The sequence below is a fragment of the Calonectris borealis genome, chromosome 27 (genome assembly GCF_964195595.1).
Source record: "Calonectris borealis chromosome 27, bCalBor7.hap1.2, whole genome shotgun sequence".
NCBI classification, from domain to species: domain Eukaryota; kingdom Metazoa; phylum Chordata; class Aves; order Procellariiformes; family Procellariidae; genus Calonectris; species Calonectris borealis.
The window spans coordinates 4999654-5017216 of record NC_134338.1 but is presented as its reverse complement, the minus strand read 5'-3'; the positions used below and the strand labels follow the sequence as shown (position 1 = coordinate 5017216).

At 50.3% G+C, this 17563-nt stretch overlaps 1 protein-coding gene and 1 long non-coding RNA gene across 12 annotated transcripts in view; one reads left to right on the top strand and one right to left on the bottom strand.

Annotated features, from left to right (window-relative positions):
- ANK1 (ankyrin 1) overlaps window positions 1-17563 on the top strand; it is a 69473-nt gene that overhangs the window by 20937 nt on the left and 30973 nt on the right. For 6 of the 10 annotated variants that reach the window (XR_012677479.1, XR_012677480.1, XR_012677478.1 and 3 more), the window contains exons 2-3: window positions 7217-7309; window positions 17286-17387. Coding sequence is in view for 7 of the 10 variants with exons in the window: in XM_075174912.1 (XP_075031013.1) it covers window positions 7217-7309; window positions 17286-17387 (195 nt within the window). In the remaining 3 variants the exon portion in view is untranslated. Of the gene's footprint in view, window positions 1-7058; window positions 7101-7216; window positions 7310-7692; window positions 7984-15153; window positions 15208-17285; window positions 17388-17563 lie in introns of those variants that run through there. The other 4 variants (XM_075174915.1, XM_075174914.1, XM_075174910.1 and 1 more) reach the window with 3 other exon arrangements.
- Window positions 321-7755, bottom strand: LOC142093613 (uncharacterized). Of its 2 annotated transcripts, none has more exons than XR_012677482.1 (3): window positions 7596-7755; window positions 4805-4871; window positions 321-4691 (listed from the first exon to the last, which is right to left on the bottom strand). It is a non-coding gene; the product is annotated as an uncharacterized LOC142093613 (long non-coding RNA). The 2 variants fall into 2 exon arrangements; XR_012677483.1 differs by having other exon boundaries at window positions 321-4107.

Genomic DNA, 17563 nt, shown 5'->3' with positions numbered 1-17563 from the left:
TGATTACTGCTCAGGGTCCAATTTCCACTCCTTGAAACTCTTCTCCCTGGCACCACTCCAGCCCAGACAACAGTGGTCTCTCGTCGAAGTCTCTTCTCAAGTGGGTTTGGTTAAGGAGGCCCTTATGCACAGGGGCAGTTCTATACACATTGCAAGCTGGTTACTGGGGCACGGGATTGCTTATGTAGGGCAGTTCTGTGCCAGTATGAGTGTACTAACCTTATCACGATCCCTTTAGACATCACCTCTAGAAGAGAGAGATGAGTGACCTTGTGAATGTGGTGATTGCTTTTGGTGGAACCTGAAGCTCTGAGCTCCTGGGACAAGAGTTAGTGCTTTGTTTGTTTTGGTTTTGTTTTTTGTTTGTTTGGTTTTTTAGTGTTTTTTTTTTTTGCATGGGAGCCAGAAGAGCAGGAACAAGTCCTGCTCTGTGAGCTGCTGCAGTATAAATATTTCATCATAATCTCAATTACTTTCTCTGAACAATCCCCAGGAGCAAATATTAGTGACACATGGGTTTTGCTAGCACTTTATAGTTTTCACACATATTTTTTGCAATGCCTATTATGGACTTTGTTGTTGATGGCGTAACCCAGTTGTTGTTGCTTATCCAGCTCCCAGAGGGGGATGTCTAAAGACCCAGATCAATTAGAGATATGCAGAGAATGGAGACTTCTCATGACTTGTTTTCCTTTCATTGTACCTTGACTCTGTGACCACAAATTCATGGTAACCTTCAGCACAGCACTGCCACTGTCACAGGTGTTGCCTACAAATGACTGGGCTGCACTTACAATTCCACCAAGCTTCTTGCTGATCCTCCTCATTTTGTTAATTCTGCCCAGCTGCATGCCAGGTCTGTCCAGAGGAAAAAGCAGAATGAATTGCAGCCGACTGTGGTGTGAACGTCAATTGGAATTAATTTCATTTTTGGTGCAAACCTTCCTGCCTTGTTATTGATATCTGAGCTCTTCATCAAACTCCAGAGAATGTCTGTGTCAAATCACAGGTGTACAGCTCGTTTTGTTTCTTGCTATGAATATTAAAATAGAGACTTCCTCCTCTCCTCTGTGGGCTCCGTGCAGAACTCTGGAAACCTGGTAGGTCTGCTAGAGAAGGAGGTGACAGGATTGCATACCTCACAGAGGGCCTGGAGGTTGAAGGCTTTTCTTGCTGGTCTAAGCCCAGAAGAAAATACTTTGACAAACCTGAAGAGAAGAGGTTTACAGAAATGGTTTCTAAGTTCTTGCCAAACTGCCTGAACTAACATGACTGAGCAAGAAGATCTTGGTGCAGATCATGGCATCTAGGTATGTTGCAGGCCTCAGAGACCAGGTGACTGCTGAGAATAAAGGTACCTTGAAAGTGTGGGGTGAGATCTGAGTTCTTGCTCTCCTGCTCGATGCTCAGCAGCAGAGCAGAAGATTTCTTTCCAAGAGGAGCAGAGTGCAGCCTGCCAAGTGGGGACTATGCATTCATCTGCTCTCGCAGGAGGTCAGTCTGCTCTGCCTCCAGGCATGCACTACAGCCAAGTGCTGGATATCTCTCCATCTCGAGATCCCCAAATAGGCAAAACATTTAGGCATCTCGGTGGATCTGTAATCTTGCAGTTACAGCAGGACCAGTGGATCCAATAGGATCAATAGCTGGCGTGGATTAACTGCAGCCTGATAAGGGTCTTGTTACGTCTTTCAGATTGGTACCTGCCTGAGTGAAAGCAGAAATCTGCACCATAAGCAGTAATTAAGAAGTGATTTGCCCTTGGCCCATATTGTGGGCATAATGCCAAACTCTGAGTTCCCAGAACTGGGATTTTTCAGATTCAAGCTGAGTTATTTTGCTCTCAGAAGTGCCTGGTCTCTAACAGGGGGAAAACCAGTGGATGTTAATCCTGTGGGCGAGATGTCTTCTGGTTCACAGGATAGGAGAGCTGCATGTAGAGGTTGCTAAGCACTTTCTATCTGTGCAGAAATCTTCTTTGCAGCCAGGATAGCACAGAACTAAGCTATAGCATAAATAATGGGCCGTGAATATTCCTTTCCTTTGGGAGCTCTGCAACTCTTTCATGTCTTCACTCTTTGAACCTGACTTCCTGAGTGCCTGAATGAGTATAAATAAGATAAATTGGTGTGATCAAATTTTCAGTTGCATTGCCTGGCTCATCCAAATGGTGAGCAAAAAGAACACCTTATGACTCATGTTACAAGATGCCAGAGAGGCACATGCTATGAAGCTGTCTGTCTGCTCAGTATGCGTGCAGGGAGGGGCAAAGGGCTGCCTAAATGTCCCGATTTTGGGCTCAGACTGCTTCCTCTCCAGGAACTAAACTGTGGTTATGCTGGCACAAGGCAGCTGTCTCTTGGAGTAAGAGAGCAGGCTGCCTCATCTCCAAAATCATGCCTTTGGAGGCAACAGTGCACAGTTCAAGAAACGCAACCCGGAGAACATCTATTCAATTTGTATTTCCGGATTTCCATTGGGAGTCTCACAGCTCAAATAGTTCTGAACTGATGGATGACCATGAAATGGTTTCTTAAATCGGGGGTATGATGGGGAGAGATTTCTTATGTCTATTAGCTGCTGAAATTTACAAACCCAGTCCATTGGATTTCTTGCAAGTTTTCATTTGACCCATGATTTTGGGTGCTGGTTTTTAGACTGATTTGGGGAGAAGTACTTGTAAATTGGCTCCCCCCACCCCCCCGTGCAATAAACGAGATGGAGAAGCAACTAGAGAGAGAGCAAGGGCTGGAAAATCTGTGCATAGCACTTCTTTGTCCCCCTCTCACCACATAACATTGCAGAGCTCCTCCTCTGACAGAAAGCTGAAGAGCAAGTGTTGGTGTGGACCTTTCACACGCTTCCTCTGTTGCTCATGGCTCATGATTCCAGTGTTTTGGAAGCTGAGGGATTAGCCATCTGAAAGGTGAGGCACCAGCAGCTCCTATGGACTTCCTGTGAAATTATTGGATTACCTTGCCAGAAAGCACAAATGACAAAGAAAAGCAAGCTTCAGCCTTGCTGTGCTCAGAGGACTGCCTGCTCTGAGCAGCAGAGTGCCTAGTTCAGCACTGCAGAGCATTGTTATCTGCTTATTTATGCCTACATCACTGCTGTTCTCTCTTAACAGGAGAAAGCAGCCTGACAGCGGCACTGTTTTTCATTCCAGCTCTCTCCTTGCGTGAATCTGAGTACCTTCTGTTATCCATGGCTAGGCAGCAGTAGCAGAATTGCTAAGGATTTGAATTATTCAGCTTCTGTTGCTGACTCAGCTTTAAAACTGCATTCACGTTTCCTAAGATAACAGCTTGTTGACCAGAACTAGGGAGCCTGGCTGCTCCTTGGAGCCTCAGCAGGTGACAGGAGCACAGGGAGTGTTTTCCTCTGTAAGCAGAAAGGGGACATGCTGGAGTAAGGTGAACCCTGAGCGTACCCTTGTCCTTGTACCAGGAGGGCACAGTGAGCGCTCAGAGAGGAAGAGCTCTTCTTCAGCGACTTCAGCCCTGCACCCATCCTGTCAAACTGCTGAATGCAGGAAGGGCTGCACTTCATTCCCTGAGCAAAAGCACACGCAGTTTCCTCAAAATATTGATGCCCACTGTTAAAGAAAGCTCTTTACTCTTCTCCAGGGTAATGTGTTTAAGGTTCTCTGCTGCACACACTACACTCCCCATTCCCTTAAATGAAAGGAAAAGAACAGCTGAGGACAGACTAGCAGCAGCCAGCGAAGCGTCTAGTGCTGGGAGATCACTTCTCTAGTTACATGGAAGATAACAACACAGAGGAAGGAGCCTTGCATTCCTTCACAGCTACATCATAGTGCAGTTGAAGAGTTTCTCCAAAGGTCAGAGGCAGAACTTTGTATCTTGAAAAAACAAAACTCTTTGCAGCTGAAGGAGTAGTTTTCTTTAGAGACCTCCTCTTCCTTCTGAATTTCTGACAGATAGCTTCTCTCTGCCCCACCGACTCTGACTGCAGTTGCTGCTGGAATTCAATGTTTTTATCTCAGGTGTAAACCTGGAATGCAGTGGCAGCACTGAGGCACCAGGGCTGCTGAGTCTCATCCCAGGAGCCATCTCAGGACAGCAGAGGGAGAAATTATTCTTCCTGTGGGTATGATAGATATTATAGCATCCAGGGAACAGCACTTAAGACAATACTGGAACCCTGGCTCGCAAAAATCCCCTGAAGCCCACGGGGTGCAGAGTGGCTTAAGTGGGAGTTGACAGCTATTATTTGCTGTAACTCTTGGCCACTTTTTTGCAACATGAGTTTGCTTTTTCTTATACAGTATTCCTGTTGTGTCCATTGTAAATCATTTCCCTTTGCAGAGCTGCAATTTAACCCTGTGTTAGCTTTTGTGGGTGCAACATGACACTGATCTGTACAATCTCAGAGGCTTTTAAAGAGACATTCATATGCTCAGATGTCCCTAAGGAGAGGACACAGTATAAAATCTTAAGGAATGAGCAACCCAGACAATCTCAGTTCAGGGTCTGGAAACAGGTAAGTGTTAAGGAACTGCCTGAGACCTTAGTCTTTTGAGGTGTTTGCATGGAAATTGGAAAGACCTCTTGGGATTAAAAACTATTCATTTATTAGAGCTGTATTTGTTATTTTTCAATCTCTCCCAGGCTCTGATTTCTCAAACAGGATTGTGCCCATACTGTTGGTTTCTCCAGAACTGCAAGCTGTGTCAAAGATGCTACTGTTAGGTATAACAGGCAAGATAACGATGACAAAATGCTAGTAAAGCAAGTTGCTCCTAGGGTATTAGTTTTCAGCACTTATACATGCAACTCACCTGTCTGCAGATAAATAGGGGGAACTTCAGAGATTCCTCAGGTGAGGTGGTAATGAGTGAATGAGACCTAGTAGAGAGATCAGTGGGAAGTGTTCAGGAAAATATGATTAACAAGGGACAGCAATTAATGTAGCAAAGAGACCATTTCCCTTAGAGATGGAGCCTGCACCAGCTCCACAAACAGCCAAGGAAAGACATGGTTGTTAATGTATTACATACTTAAAGGCAAAGTGCTCTGTTCTCCCCTTCTTCAGGGAAGGGAGGAAGCAAGCTCGTACCTGCCACCTCACAGGACCCTGTTCACTCATGCTCCTGCAATCGCCTTCACTTTTAGAGCTATAGAAATGTGACTGATAGTAGAGTTAACCCTGTGAGCTCCATAGAGTTGCCTCGAGACAGATATCTAGTGCTCTCTGATACGCCCATCTGCCTCAGCTGCTGATCCATGGGGTCTGCTACAGTCCAGTACCTGCCAGCCCATGTGGATGTCACCGATAGCCTGGGGTACCTCAGTGACCTGAGCTCTTGCTGCCTCCTCTAAGGTATGGAGAACTCGCTGGAGGGCTGTTTGCAGGCAAAAATCCAGGTCTCGGTGGGGGAGCAAAGGCTTCGTGGCTTGGCCAGGCTTGCCAGGACCTTGCCTGGTGGTAATGTTTCTCTGTCCCTCAGAGGAGCTCTGGCCTGCAAACATCCCTGTCAGGGGCTCTTGAATTTAGGCACTTTTCTCATTTCTCACAGCTGCAGAAAGGCTCTGCCTCAGTGGTGGGGACCTGGGGCAATTCGTTCTCACCACCCACCACATAGCCTGCAGGCATGTGCCAAAGCACCCTGCGGTTACCATTACAGTACCCCACAGTAACCACAGCTATTTCCTGCTCTGCACACAGTCACAGAGTTTCCTTCCCTCAGCCATGCTGTGGCTGTGGGTGTATGATGTGCATGAGGGAATCCTGGGCTGGAGCCAAAAGGTGAGCGCCTTGTCCCCTCCTGTACTGTGCAGGGCTCACCTCTCCATCCTCATGGGGAGGCCGTGGCATCAGGGGATAGCTAGAAATCTGGAGGACTGAGCCAATCTGAGACTGCTCATCCCTTGCAGCCAAAGGGTTTGCCACCCCAGAGATTATTCCACCCCTGAGAGGTTTGTGGGTTTGTAAAAGTCACCGCTGCTGGTGCTTACTGTTGCCGGAGGCTGCACAAATCAAAGCTAAATCCTAGTCCCTGCCTGAGAGAGCTCTTCCTGTAGAAGTGGGGGAGCACCCATTCAGCAAACAGGTGGAGCAATCTCACAGACACTTTTACATTGCTTTCCCTGAGGGTAACCCCAAATGGATTGGAGAGCACAGGTCTTCCTTCTAGGGCTTTGTGAAGTGTGTATATTATCCTGGTGGCTGCAGGACCTGGAGAAAGTTTGCATGATGCTGAGACAGCAACTCTGAATAGGCTCATAAGCTCTGGTTGGTAAGGCCCTGTCTTCAGGGTAGAGAGGATTCATATTTGCATTCATGACATGCAGTTATGCGGGGGGGGAGGGAGGGAGGGAGGGAACAGGATCTGAGACATTGATGATGTTGCTCTGTAGGTTCAGAGCAGCCACACTTTTTAGAGCAAATGTAGTGTGCCAGCCAGCAGTTGCAGTGCCCATCCTTCTGACAATTAACATTTGAGCTCTACCTGAACTGGAGATGGAGTCTGTTATAGCTTAAATACCAGAGGGATCCCAGACTTACAGGGAGGTGCTGAATTGCACTGGACAAGGGGAAGGTGTTTTCCATAGACTGAGGTAAGGACTCTGCTTTGCTCTAATGCTTCAACGTGGCCTTTGCTCAGTATAAAAATCTCAATTTCTATGTAACACAAAGCATTTTTCCATCCTAACAGGTTCTCTTGACCTACTTTTCCTGCCTCTCAGCTGATAAAGCTTTCCCAGTGGTGGGCTGGGCTGTTTTATAGGAATTCCCGAGGGAGATAGAGCTGGCAGAGCTGTTGTTTTTTCTCTCTGAAGCTGCAAGTGTCACAAGCTGTATTTATCTGTATGCTGCCCAGGCCTTTCCAGGTGAGATCACCTCATGGCCTTCCACTGGTTTGGCCCCAGTGCCTGGGAGGAAATGCCTTGGCCTTCTTGAACATGCAATTGGCAAAAAGGACAGAATGGTAGCTAGAAATAGAAACCAAGCTGTGCGGCTCCCCTGCCGTCCCCTAGTGCTTTGTCAAGATGGCCCCAATTTAGTGTCTGGATCCAAGATGGGGTTAGCAAAACACTAGCAGAAGGATGCCTCCTGCCAGCCAGGAGTGCCAGGTGAGCATCACTCTGCAGTGTGTCAGCTTGAGCATGAGGAGAGGGTGGGATGGGAGCGGTCTCCAGGAGGTCTGTTCCTTTGAACAATTGGTGTGACTCCCTTGCGTGTCTTTCAGAGAGGGCATGCACCAACCACTGTGGACCCCTTGCCTTCTTGCTGCAAGCAAGGATCTCCTGAAGGGATGCTGGAGCAGGAGTCTGCTGTGCAGGTAGAAGGGGGGAAGGGGCGCGTTCGTTGTATTGCAGTAGGCTCCAGGCCCTACAAAGGGCCTGGAGCTGCTGTCACTAGACCTCATTTGCCACTTCAGTTCCATCTCAGTGTCCTTCATTTCGGACTGTGCCCAGCCAAGGTCTGCAGAGACCAGCGAACAATCTGGGGTCTTCTGCTAACTGCCTCTGGCCCAGCCTGCTTTGTGCAGCACAAACCAGGAGACAGTGTGGTTCTAGCCACAGAGCTGTTTCATTTTGCTTTGTATTTCTGAAGTTTCATCTTACCTTGTACTGTTTGAAGAGCAGGGTTCGTGCACGTGGGCTCCTCCCTGTTTACAGCTCACAGATATGTTTATGAAGTGTGCCTCAGGCATGACACTCACTAAACACTCCGTGTCCAGCCTGGCAGCTCTCCCCAAGCCCCTGACGTGGGACAACCCGTAATCTCCAGACTCCAGGCAGGAGCCTCCCCGTTGTGCCGGCATGCAGGCAGGCAAGTGTGAGTGGTGATAGGGTGCAGTCCTGCTGCTGATAAACTTCTTCCAGACTGGCTGCTCACACTTGGTTTGGCTGCGGCATTCAGTGTAAGTGGGCTGATCAGAGTTGCAGACCCTGGCTGTCCCGGGTGAGCTGACTTTCTCCTGCAGCGATGCCATGCCTGCATTACTTGAGGGTGAGTACTTGGGCATGGTAAGGGGCTCGCTGGGCAGCACTAGGGGGAGAGGAATCAGGTCAGTTCTCAGGGTGTTGGCTTGCACGCGGGAGTTCAGGTATATCCTGGCCAGTAACATGGACTTAAGCCTGGTCCAGAGAAAACGGCCCTTGTCCCCAGAAGATTGCAGCTAAATGGACCATAGAATGGCAGGAAGGGTTTGCTGCCCTTTTTAGATCACTGGGAACTTGCCTATGGTCATGCTGGAAGCCAGTGGCAGAGCCTGGCGTTAAATCTAGAATGGCTAGGTCCCCCGGTGCTGTACTCACCTCATCCTCACCGCTGCTTTGTTGGCAGAAGGGAGGTACCCCCAAGTGTTGTTTTTTTGTGCTATTGTAATGGTAAATATTGATTTCTGTGTTATCATCTTTCTTACTTCACCCCCCCGAAGCTCTGGGACAGGTGCACAGGATGACGTTTTTTCTAGGCACAGTGCTGCACTAGCTCTGCTGAGGAGCAGGTGGCTGTGCTGCTACGGCTTTGGTCGCATGTCCTCACCAGGGATCAGCTGGCAGAGATATTTTGCCAGGCCTGTGCTTCAGGTGCTTTCCTGTCAATGCTTTCTTCCCTGCATGGCTTCCGGAGGCTGTACCCTGAGTGCTGGCCAGACCAGCCTGGCTGAACGCTGCTAGCAGTAAATCTATTGCAGCCATGGCACAGGGACTGTACTGCGATTCCTCACAGCGTGCAGATCCTAGCAGAAAGCCCCCTTCTCAGCACTTTTGCTTGTGCAGGCAGGCAAAGCAGGTGTGGATTAGCCCTGCTGAAGCAGAGGTAGAGAATGAGTCAGAACAGACTGCAGAAATTAGGAGCAGTTTATAAGCATCACTAGAAAAGAGAAGGAAGTTTCTCCATAAGGCACTGGGGCAGACCTTGATGGCATGGTCTGGACTCCAGCGCCTGTCCTGAGTGCAAGGGCACTGCCCAGAGCCCAGGGCAGGCCAGAGGCTGGCCTGCAAGGTGTGCCTTATTCTCCGGCTTGCATCAGGCAGTCTCAGAGCATGTCTCTGCTTTCCCCTTTCACTGCAACCTGCTAGAGCCCTCTCAACTCCCCAGTGTTCATTGCAGACACCTGCCTGAGCCATGTCATGGTTCAAGGAAGGAAGTGCATTAGGAAAGTAGGAGATAAAAAGCAGCTACAGTGCTGCTGCATCTCTCTCAGCAGCTGTAAACCCTGTTATGTTAGAAGAGGTGTAGTGCCTGAGTGAAAAGCTCTCGTGTATGTCTTCAGTCACACTCTATATATTTTCTGGTGAGGTGAAAATAGCTTTTCTTTTCCAGGATATGCAGAGAGCAGAGGCTCCTGCTAACATCAAAGGAGAGTGACAGCTTTCCCCTGGGTGTGCGTGGCCTTAGCTGGCAGGAGCAGTAGCTGTGTTAATTCTTGCCTGCCTTTGGCTCTGTGTGAAAGGAACAATGTTCTGGTCTCCAGCTCCCTGTTCAGACCTCTGGACCAGCTCCTGTTCCTCTCTCCACGCATTGCTGCTGGACCCAGCACTGTACTTCATTGGGGAAGTGATGGTTTGCAAAAGACAGAACAAGATCTTGGTGCTACTACTTAGAAAATCCATTAGTAGCAGGTGGGAACTGACAGAGGCAAGCTTTCATAGAGCTGTAGACTCAGGGGATCCTTATCAGAAGGATCAGTCTGCTGTGGAGGGGCAGCTCCCAAGTCCTTGCTCAATGCAGATTAAGCTGTGTCTGATATCCACCCGCCTCACAGTCCTGAACCTGTTCCAGGTTCAGCAGCTAGCAAAGGGGACCTGTGAGGGGGAAAGGGAGGAGCCACATGGCCATGCAGATGCTGTCCGTATCTGAATAATGCTCAGCAGGGACCGAGTTAACCTTGGCCCTGAACTGCATGACCAGTGACAGTCCAGAACTAGCTCTCATGTTAAGAGTGCGTAAAAATGGGCTTTCCGAAAGCTAGTTACTCATGATTATGTAACGATGGAGGATTGCGCATGATGGAGGGACCAGTCCGATGCCTGCGCCTGAAAGCTTGCGCCCTCTTCAGTACTTTCAAAACGCTAATTGACAAGTTGCTCCCCTTCCCACAAACCTGCCAGGGGCCCTCCTTCTTGTTGGGTTTTCTCCTCTGCCAGTTGTGCTGAGTTCTCTTCCAGCTCTAACAGCCCCTTGCCACAGGAACGTGAGCAGATCTTGCATTTCCTGCATGCTCTGATTCATCTGCTGCAAGATGGTTGGGCTCCCCCTTGCACTCTGGTCTGGGGATCTCTGCTGGTCATATAAGCCATCGGCCTCTGCAGCACATGCCTTGGGGAGGCCTAGGGTTATTGTGAAATCTCCACTCAGCAGAAAGGAGCATGGACAAAGGGCTTACTCAGGCTGGTGCATGAAATGAGAACAAACTTGTTTGGCAGATACCTTCCAGAGATGACCTTTTGCGCCTTGACTCTCATCAGTCCTAAATCATGTGGGCAGAGGTGAGGATCATTGGAGAATAGAACCTGGGCATATGGATTTTTCTGTCTTAATCATGTGGGCAAGGATGAGGATGATGAGAGAATAGAATCTGGGCATATGGATTTATCCCTTCATCCGATGAATATTCCCGATGCTTTTGCTTTTCTCTTTCATCTGGGTTTGTAGTATGTGCTTGGTAGCTTGTTCTCTGTGCTCCGCTGGCTGCCTGCCTGAGGCTTTGCTACTATGGCCTCTCTGGAGATGCTGTGCTCTGCTGAATGCTGTCTTCTACTCAGAAGGCAGAAACTGCCAGTAGGTTTTGTTTCCACTGCAGGGATCACTGAGAATGTCAAGTTTCTGTGACTACGGATAGGAAAGTTCCTGTAAGGTGGACAGTGTGTTTTCTGTTTCTCGGCATTTTGAATTGAAATTCCGATTCAATTTTCCTGATCTTCCCTGATCATCTTAGAGAGACCCTAGGTGCCATCTTTGATTGCTCTTAATCTTAGAAGCTTTTTAGTGTGTTTCGAGGACCAACATATTTTTCTCATCTGATGAGAGAGGTTATCACCTGCAGACTTATCACCTGGGCACTTGATGCAAGGCAGGGAGGCTCCAGAGAAATCCCTAGGTCGGGCAATTGCTTAAAAGTAAACAACTACACTGATGTAAGGTTTTGCTGTCTCTGCTGGAAATAGTGCCTCAAAGGTTAGGGTCATGCCCACTACTGGCCACAAGCCCACATGAGCAAAGAAATGTCAAAGCAAACGTCAAGGACTGTTGCAAGGTTTATTGCGCTACCTCCCCAGCTGGCAGTACTGACCTTAGGTTCCAGCACCCTGGCACTAGCAACTGGAAGTGACTGGATGACCTCCTAGATGTGAGTTGGACCTTTCCACACCGTCTAGGTAGGATACCCATAGCAATACATGGCTTTGGTGCCAGGATTCAGGTTTGCATCTGGCTGCTGGTCCTGGGGCTCTTTGGTTGTTGGGGTGATTGTGTGTTGCCCAGCCTGCCAGGTGTTTCCTTGCTGGACCTCCTCTGTCCTCTGCTCCATGAGCCCATGTCAGTCTGGCTCTGTTTCCCCCTGTTCACTGGCAGGCTGGCCATGTACAGAAGGAAGTGTGTCTGCTTGGCCAGGCCGAAAGCCGCTGCTGCCTCCCCCAGGTAGGGCCAATGGTAAAACTGTACCTTCCCCTTAGCAGCAAGTACATGACTCTCGGAAGGGATTGTGGCCCTCCTGTTGCTGTTTCTCTGCTGTTCACACACTTTGCACATCCCAGTTTGCAGGATGCCTCAGCTGACTTTGCTCCTAATGTATCCCAGAGAAAGGGTGGCAAATGTTGCTCCTGATAAGGGGTTTCGAGAGAGTGTTAGAACAATGGAGCTGCAAACAGACGCCTGCAGTGTGCAGAGCAGGAGCTGCTAAGCTCCTTGCTGGACGGAGCACATGGCTTCCAAAGAATACAAAAGAGACAAAAGAGTTTGAAGATGCAGAGTTATCATTACTGGCAAAACTCATGAGACAACAAGAAACCTGTGTAGTGGTGTAATTGGGTGTAATTGCTTTCAAGGTCTTTGCTATAGAGCAGCCATAGGAAGCTTTTCAAGCAGCAAATCCTGCTGCTCCGCACTGGCAATGTTTTCCAGTAGCTAGGCCTGGAAGAAACAAAACTGAACGAGTGCCAGGGCTAGCAGGAGGGTGCCTGCCCTAAGGATGGTGTACATGGGCCTGGTCTGCATCCTTCTGCCTCTGGCATGCAGGGACTGCCACACAGTCCCAGTCCAAAACTGCCACACAGCCAGCTTCCCTCTCTTCCCATGCAGGAGTCAGCCGTGTGGCTCAGCAGCAGAGCAGACCCAAACTTCCTGGCCACTGGGTCTGACTGCTGTTTGGCAGAAAGCATTTTGCTCCCCAAGGCATGGGAAGTAATTGTTATTTGAAAGTCTGCATTGCAATTCCTCTTCTCTGGTGTAAGAGCAGCACTGTTCTTCAGTGAGACCAGAGACTCTGAAGATAATGCGGCAGAGACCAGGCAAGGAGAAAGGCAGGGGCTGAATGATATGACTGAGGATAGAGACTCTGGAAATTCCCTGTAGCACTGCATGTTTCAATTGCAGGGCAGCTCTGGCTGTGTGATACCTTTGGGTAGGGAGTGAACAAAATACAGCCCATTTAAAAAAAACCTCACAGTGACCGCAAGCTCCCCCACTCTTCCCTCTCTGTAACTACTCCTTGCAGCTCTTCCAGTGGAGCAGGGAATCAGCTGGTTTCAAGCATCAAAACACTTTGTTTCTGCAGGCAGTGAGAAGGTCTAGCAGATGCTAACAGCTTCTGACTGGGTGTGCTGCCCCTCACCTGCCTGTATTGTGGCCTGTGGTTGTGCAGCACGGGCAGGGCTGCTCTCCAGGGACTGCTGGAGTCAGAGACTTGTTGGAAAGGGTACCCGGTCCCTTTATTTTGGCATCTTTGGCCCTGTCTATAGCAGGACATGTTCCCAGGCAGTCCCACAGACCTGTGTGCACATCCTTGCACCTCCTCTGGAGCACCTCAGCAAGAAGCCAGCTCAGCCCTTCCTCATGCCGGGTGCCGTATAAACAACAAAGGAGTTGCAGCCCTTGCTCAGGCTGCCTCGTTGCTCCAGCAGAAGACCTGCAGATGGAAGAGACAAGTGGGCAGATAGGGTAAAGAGGGCAGTGTGGCAGGATACATGTGTGCCTTTTGCCAGTCTGGAACAGTGTGGCGACTTGCTTCTTGCCTGTCTTTATGTCCCAGAAAACACTGTGAGATCAGCACAAGTCCCTGAACTCATTTGTACTTGGGAATCAACTACTTGCAGCATTTAGCAGCTTTACAGAGTGGGCTCCTGACGAATGCGGCCACCTTTCACAGAAGGAGGCAATGTTGAGACCCTCCCTTTCTTTATCAGTGATGTGCAGAAGGAGCTGGTGGGAGCTCCTCCCTGGATGGGAGTGAGAGCAAGGCACTGCTGGAAGAGATTAGACCACAGCCAGAAGGCAGAGCAGGATTACTGAACCTCTGACTGCAGCCCTTGAAATCCAGCCTGAGCCTCTGGTTTGGCAGAACTTCCCCTTTGCTTATTGCCTTAGCCATGGCTACAATGCAATGGACTTGGTCAGGTCCAGGCTTCTCATGTTGGGGTGAAGGGGCTAGGACATTCATCAAGTGGCAGTAATGCTTTATGGGGCGAGGCTGTGAGAGCAGGAAGACACCTGTGAATAGGAACAGAGGAAGCCACTAACCAGGGCCAGGAGAGGGAGAGGGAAAAATTTAGATTGTCAGCAGACAAGGGGAGCTTTTTCCTGAAATAAAAGAAAGGGAAGGAGAATAGAGGTGCAGTCCCATGTGCTGTGCTATGTTTTTTACTTTAGAAGGTCTTGGAGCACTTTGCAAAGTCCAGATCTGAGGCTTCTCCCTCGGGGAATTGCTGGCAGCAGCCTCATGACACTTCACAGCTTGAATGTCCACAAGTCTGTGGAACGCAACACCTGTGTGTAGAATTTAGCAGCCGTGTGAGAGTGTAAGAGGTACACAATGGCAAGTGAGGCAGTTTTTTTTCTCCCCTGGAATAACTCCTTCCTGGAAAATTGCTAAGGCGGCAAAGGAGAATGGAAAGAAACACTGCAAACTCCAAAGAAAGGAAAACCAGTAAAGGCAGTCTCTGCATCTGGGAGCAGTTGCTGTATATTCTGGGGCACATGGTTAGCAAGTGACTGTGTGTGCGTACAAATACTGGAGGGTGCATGTAGCATGCCCATGCTATGCTTTGTGCTTATTAGTGGGTGGTAACTGTGCAATGTGTGTGTGTCTGTGTTCAGGTATGTTGGTGTTGTGCTGACTGGGGGGGTGTTTGTGTATCTTTTTGATATGCACATCTAGTTGTGTCCACACGGTCTCTGCATTTCTTGCTGTCACTGCTTCTTTTTACTGAAATTCAGGAGATGGCAGTGACCCAATCCGTACTTCAGTTCCCTGGCTAATCTAGTGTTGTCTTGATCTCTGTGACACCCCAAAGTAAAGCGAGCTGTTGTGAACGAATGCCCCCTGAGTGATAGGTAGGCAGTCCCAACATGCACACTGGCATCAGAAGGGCAATATGACTGTAGATCTATTTCCTCTGCTTTTACCATTTGAGCCGAGCTATCCCTTCTTCTCTGGCTGCATGTGTTTTCTGACTGCTGGTGTCTGATGTCCTGCATCTCTCTGTGCATCTCTGAAAGGTGCGTGCTGAGCCCTCCTCAGAGGAGCAGAAGGGCAGTACCTCTGAAGCACTCAGGCCTCATTCTCCAAGGCTCTAGCCCCCAGCATCCAGAGGGTCAGGAGGGAACCACGACCCCTCTTCTCTGTGGCAGATGTTACCTGTGAAATGCCAGGCTCCTGGGCATGTCTGTGGGGCTGCTCTTTCTCTGCTGGTACCTGCAGCTCTGACCCGCTCCCTGCACTTGGCAGCAGTCATCTGCTTTCCGGAGGCGGCTGGGTATTAAATATCCTGTCTGACACAATAATGGAGAGAAAATGAACAAATTCCATTAGCAGCTGGCGATCCCTGCAGGGTCTGCGTTGGAGCAAGGAGGGAGCCTGTATTTTTAGATAGAATGCAATGTAACTTACTGGCTCTCTCAAAGCTGGGGAGTAGATAACCAAGGAGGGAGAGAGGGGACACCAGGCTCAGGTTTCAGCTGAAGTGCCGGACTATGGCAGCACGAAAGGGCAGGTCCGGTCCAGACGTGGCTGTGAGTATACAATACACTTCTTCTTGTCCACAGAGACCTCCACTTTGCTTTTCTGCTTGCTTTCTGCCTGTAGTCTCTGCTGCGGGGCATGCTGGGGCTTTGTGAGCCCCTTTGCTGCTGGAGCCTGTAGAGTTTTACCATTTTAATCTTCGCAGCTCCATGTGTGTCCCATGGGTGGGAGAGCTTGGCTGAGCTGTGCTTTGACTTTCCAAGGGGTTTGCTGTCGAAGGTCTGTGCTGTCGCTGGCATGCCGGCAGCATAGCTGAGGTGCTGCCCTGCCATTGATCCTGAGCTGAGATGCAGAGGCTTCTAGCAGGGTCTGGAGTTGGAAAAGCTCTTTGCATTCAACCTGTTGCTTGAAGCTGTCGGTGTTTCCTCGCTAGACCCCAGACAGCAGGCAGGGCTCAGAGCGCAAACATGCACTTCTAAGCACAGTGCCAGTCCTGCCTTGTGCCTCTTACAGTAGATCATCCTGTATGAGCAGAGCACTGAGGCGCCACGTTGTGTCTCCGCTGTGCTCACAGCCCTCCACAAAGCCGGCAGCTCTGCTGTGAATCGGGGGGCTCTTCCCAGATGGACAGGGCTCTCCTCTGAGGTAGTAGCAAGTGGAGCCAGCTGGCGCAGGAGGTCATGCGATCAGCACGTGTTCCCCCCGCATGCGGAGGCTGCGCACCAGGACAGGGCATGGTGGTGCTGCCCTCCACCACCTGTCCCTCTGACCCTGTGGGCTGCCCCAGAAGGGGCCATGGCACCCGGCCACTGCTGCGGGAGCCTGGGCTGAGTTCTGCTGGGTGTGCCCAGCACAGTGGGGACCAGGACACCCTGTCTGTGGGCCTTCCTTCTGCAGGGGGCAGCAGGGCAATGGGCCCAGGACATGGCTACGTGTCTCTGTGATAGGAGGGTCGGGCAGAAAGGATGGGGGAGGCAGATGGAGGAGAGCAGAAGGCAGCCAAGTTGTGGTGCTCCAACATCCAAATTCGAATGTCTGAGGCTGCAAAGAGAAAGGAAGAGAGGAACCCTGAACCCGTGTGGTGCATCATCCTGCCTAGGTCTGCCTCCAGTGCTGCTTCCAGCTCCTGCCCAGGAGCTTCCTAATCCTGGGTGCTCCTCCACAGCCAGGCTGTGGGCACTACAGGATGGCCTGGGATGGCAGGATGTAGGCTCTCATAGCACAGGAGGTCCCTTGGTCAGTCCCAACGTGAGTGGTACAAGAGGGGTTCTGATTTTCTATTGGAACTGAAGGCAGAGGAGTGTTTCCTGCACCCTTGCCATCGATGTCTCACAGCTCTTTGCTGCAGAGAGCCCTTTGGGGTGGACCTAGCAGGCAGGCACCAGCTCATAGTTACCGGTCAAGTTAACACATAGTTACCCAGCCTCATAGAGCCACATCACTGCATTTCCTGTTGTTCTCCAGCTTCTAGTAAGCCATCCCACGGTCTTCATTTGCTGCCTTACACTGCTAAATAGTGTTGCTTGCAGTACTGCTGTGCCTTGCCTGGGGTGGCTGCGTTTTAACGGTGCAGGGAGGCACTGCCTTGTTTCTGTCGGAAGAGAGAGTTGCGACTTTCCTGGCTGCGGGGTGGTCAGCCAGGGTCATTGTCCCTGGTGCCAGTACTTGAACTCACCGCTGCGGCTACCCAGCGGTTTCTGGAGGACAGCAGGGGTGGGCTCACCATAGCTGTAGTCTAGGCCTCGTCCATCGCTGCAGTCTCTCAGCCAGGACACAGAGGCGTTTCCTGGGCCAGGGGAGGCTGCCATGGTTGCAGGAGTCCCCTTAGAGCTTCCTCCCTACCCCGCCTGCAGTGCTGGGAAGAGCTGCCACCTCACGTGGCTCTCCTGCCCCATCATCTGGATGCTCTTCACTCTTAAGTCCAGGTCTCAGCCCTGCTTCTTCCTGTCTGATTTGCGGCACCTCAGTCTGTCCCAGCAGTTCCCACCTTGACCTGCCCGGCCTCTGCCTTTTCTGCCTGGTCTCTGTAGTCATGTTCTCTGCAACCGAGTGAAGACCTGGCCCTGTGCTGGTGGTGGGGGAGAACAGGGGGACTCTGAGTCTCATGCTTTTTCTTTTTTTCCCCAAGGCCGATGCTGCAACCAGTTTCTTGAGAGCTGCAAGATCTGGGAATCTGGACAAAGCCTTGGATCACCTCAGGAATGGGGTAGATATTAACACTTGTAACCAGGTAGGTGAAATCCACAGGGCTTCTGATACCATCTCTAGTTCATGTGAAAATGTGCCACATGGTGGCTCCCCCAGGCCCAGTGACAGTCACTGCACCCCTTCCTTACACTGCTCCCGTAGGATGGAGGCAGGGAGGTTCCCCATGGCTGCTCACTTGCTCTGCTCAGTGTAGCTGAT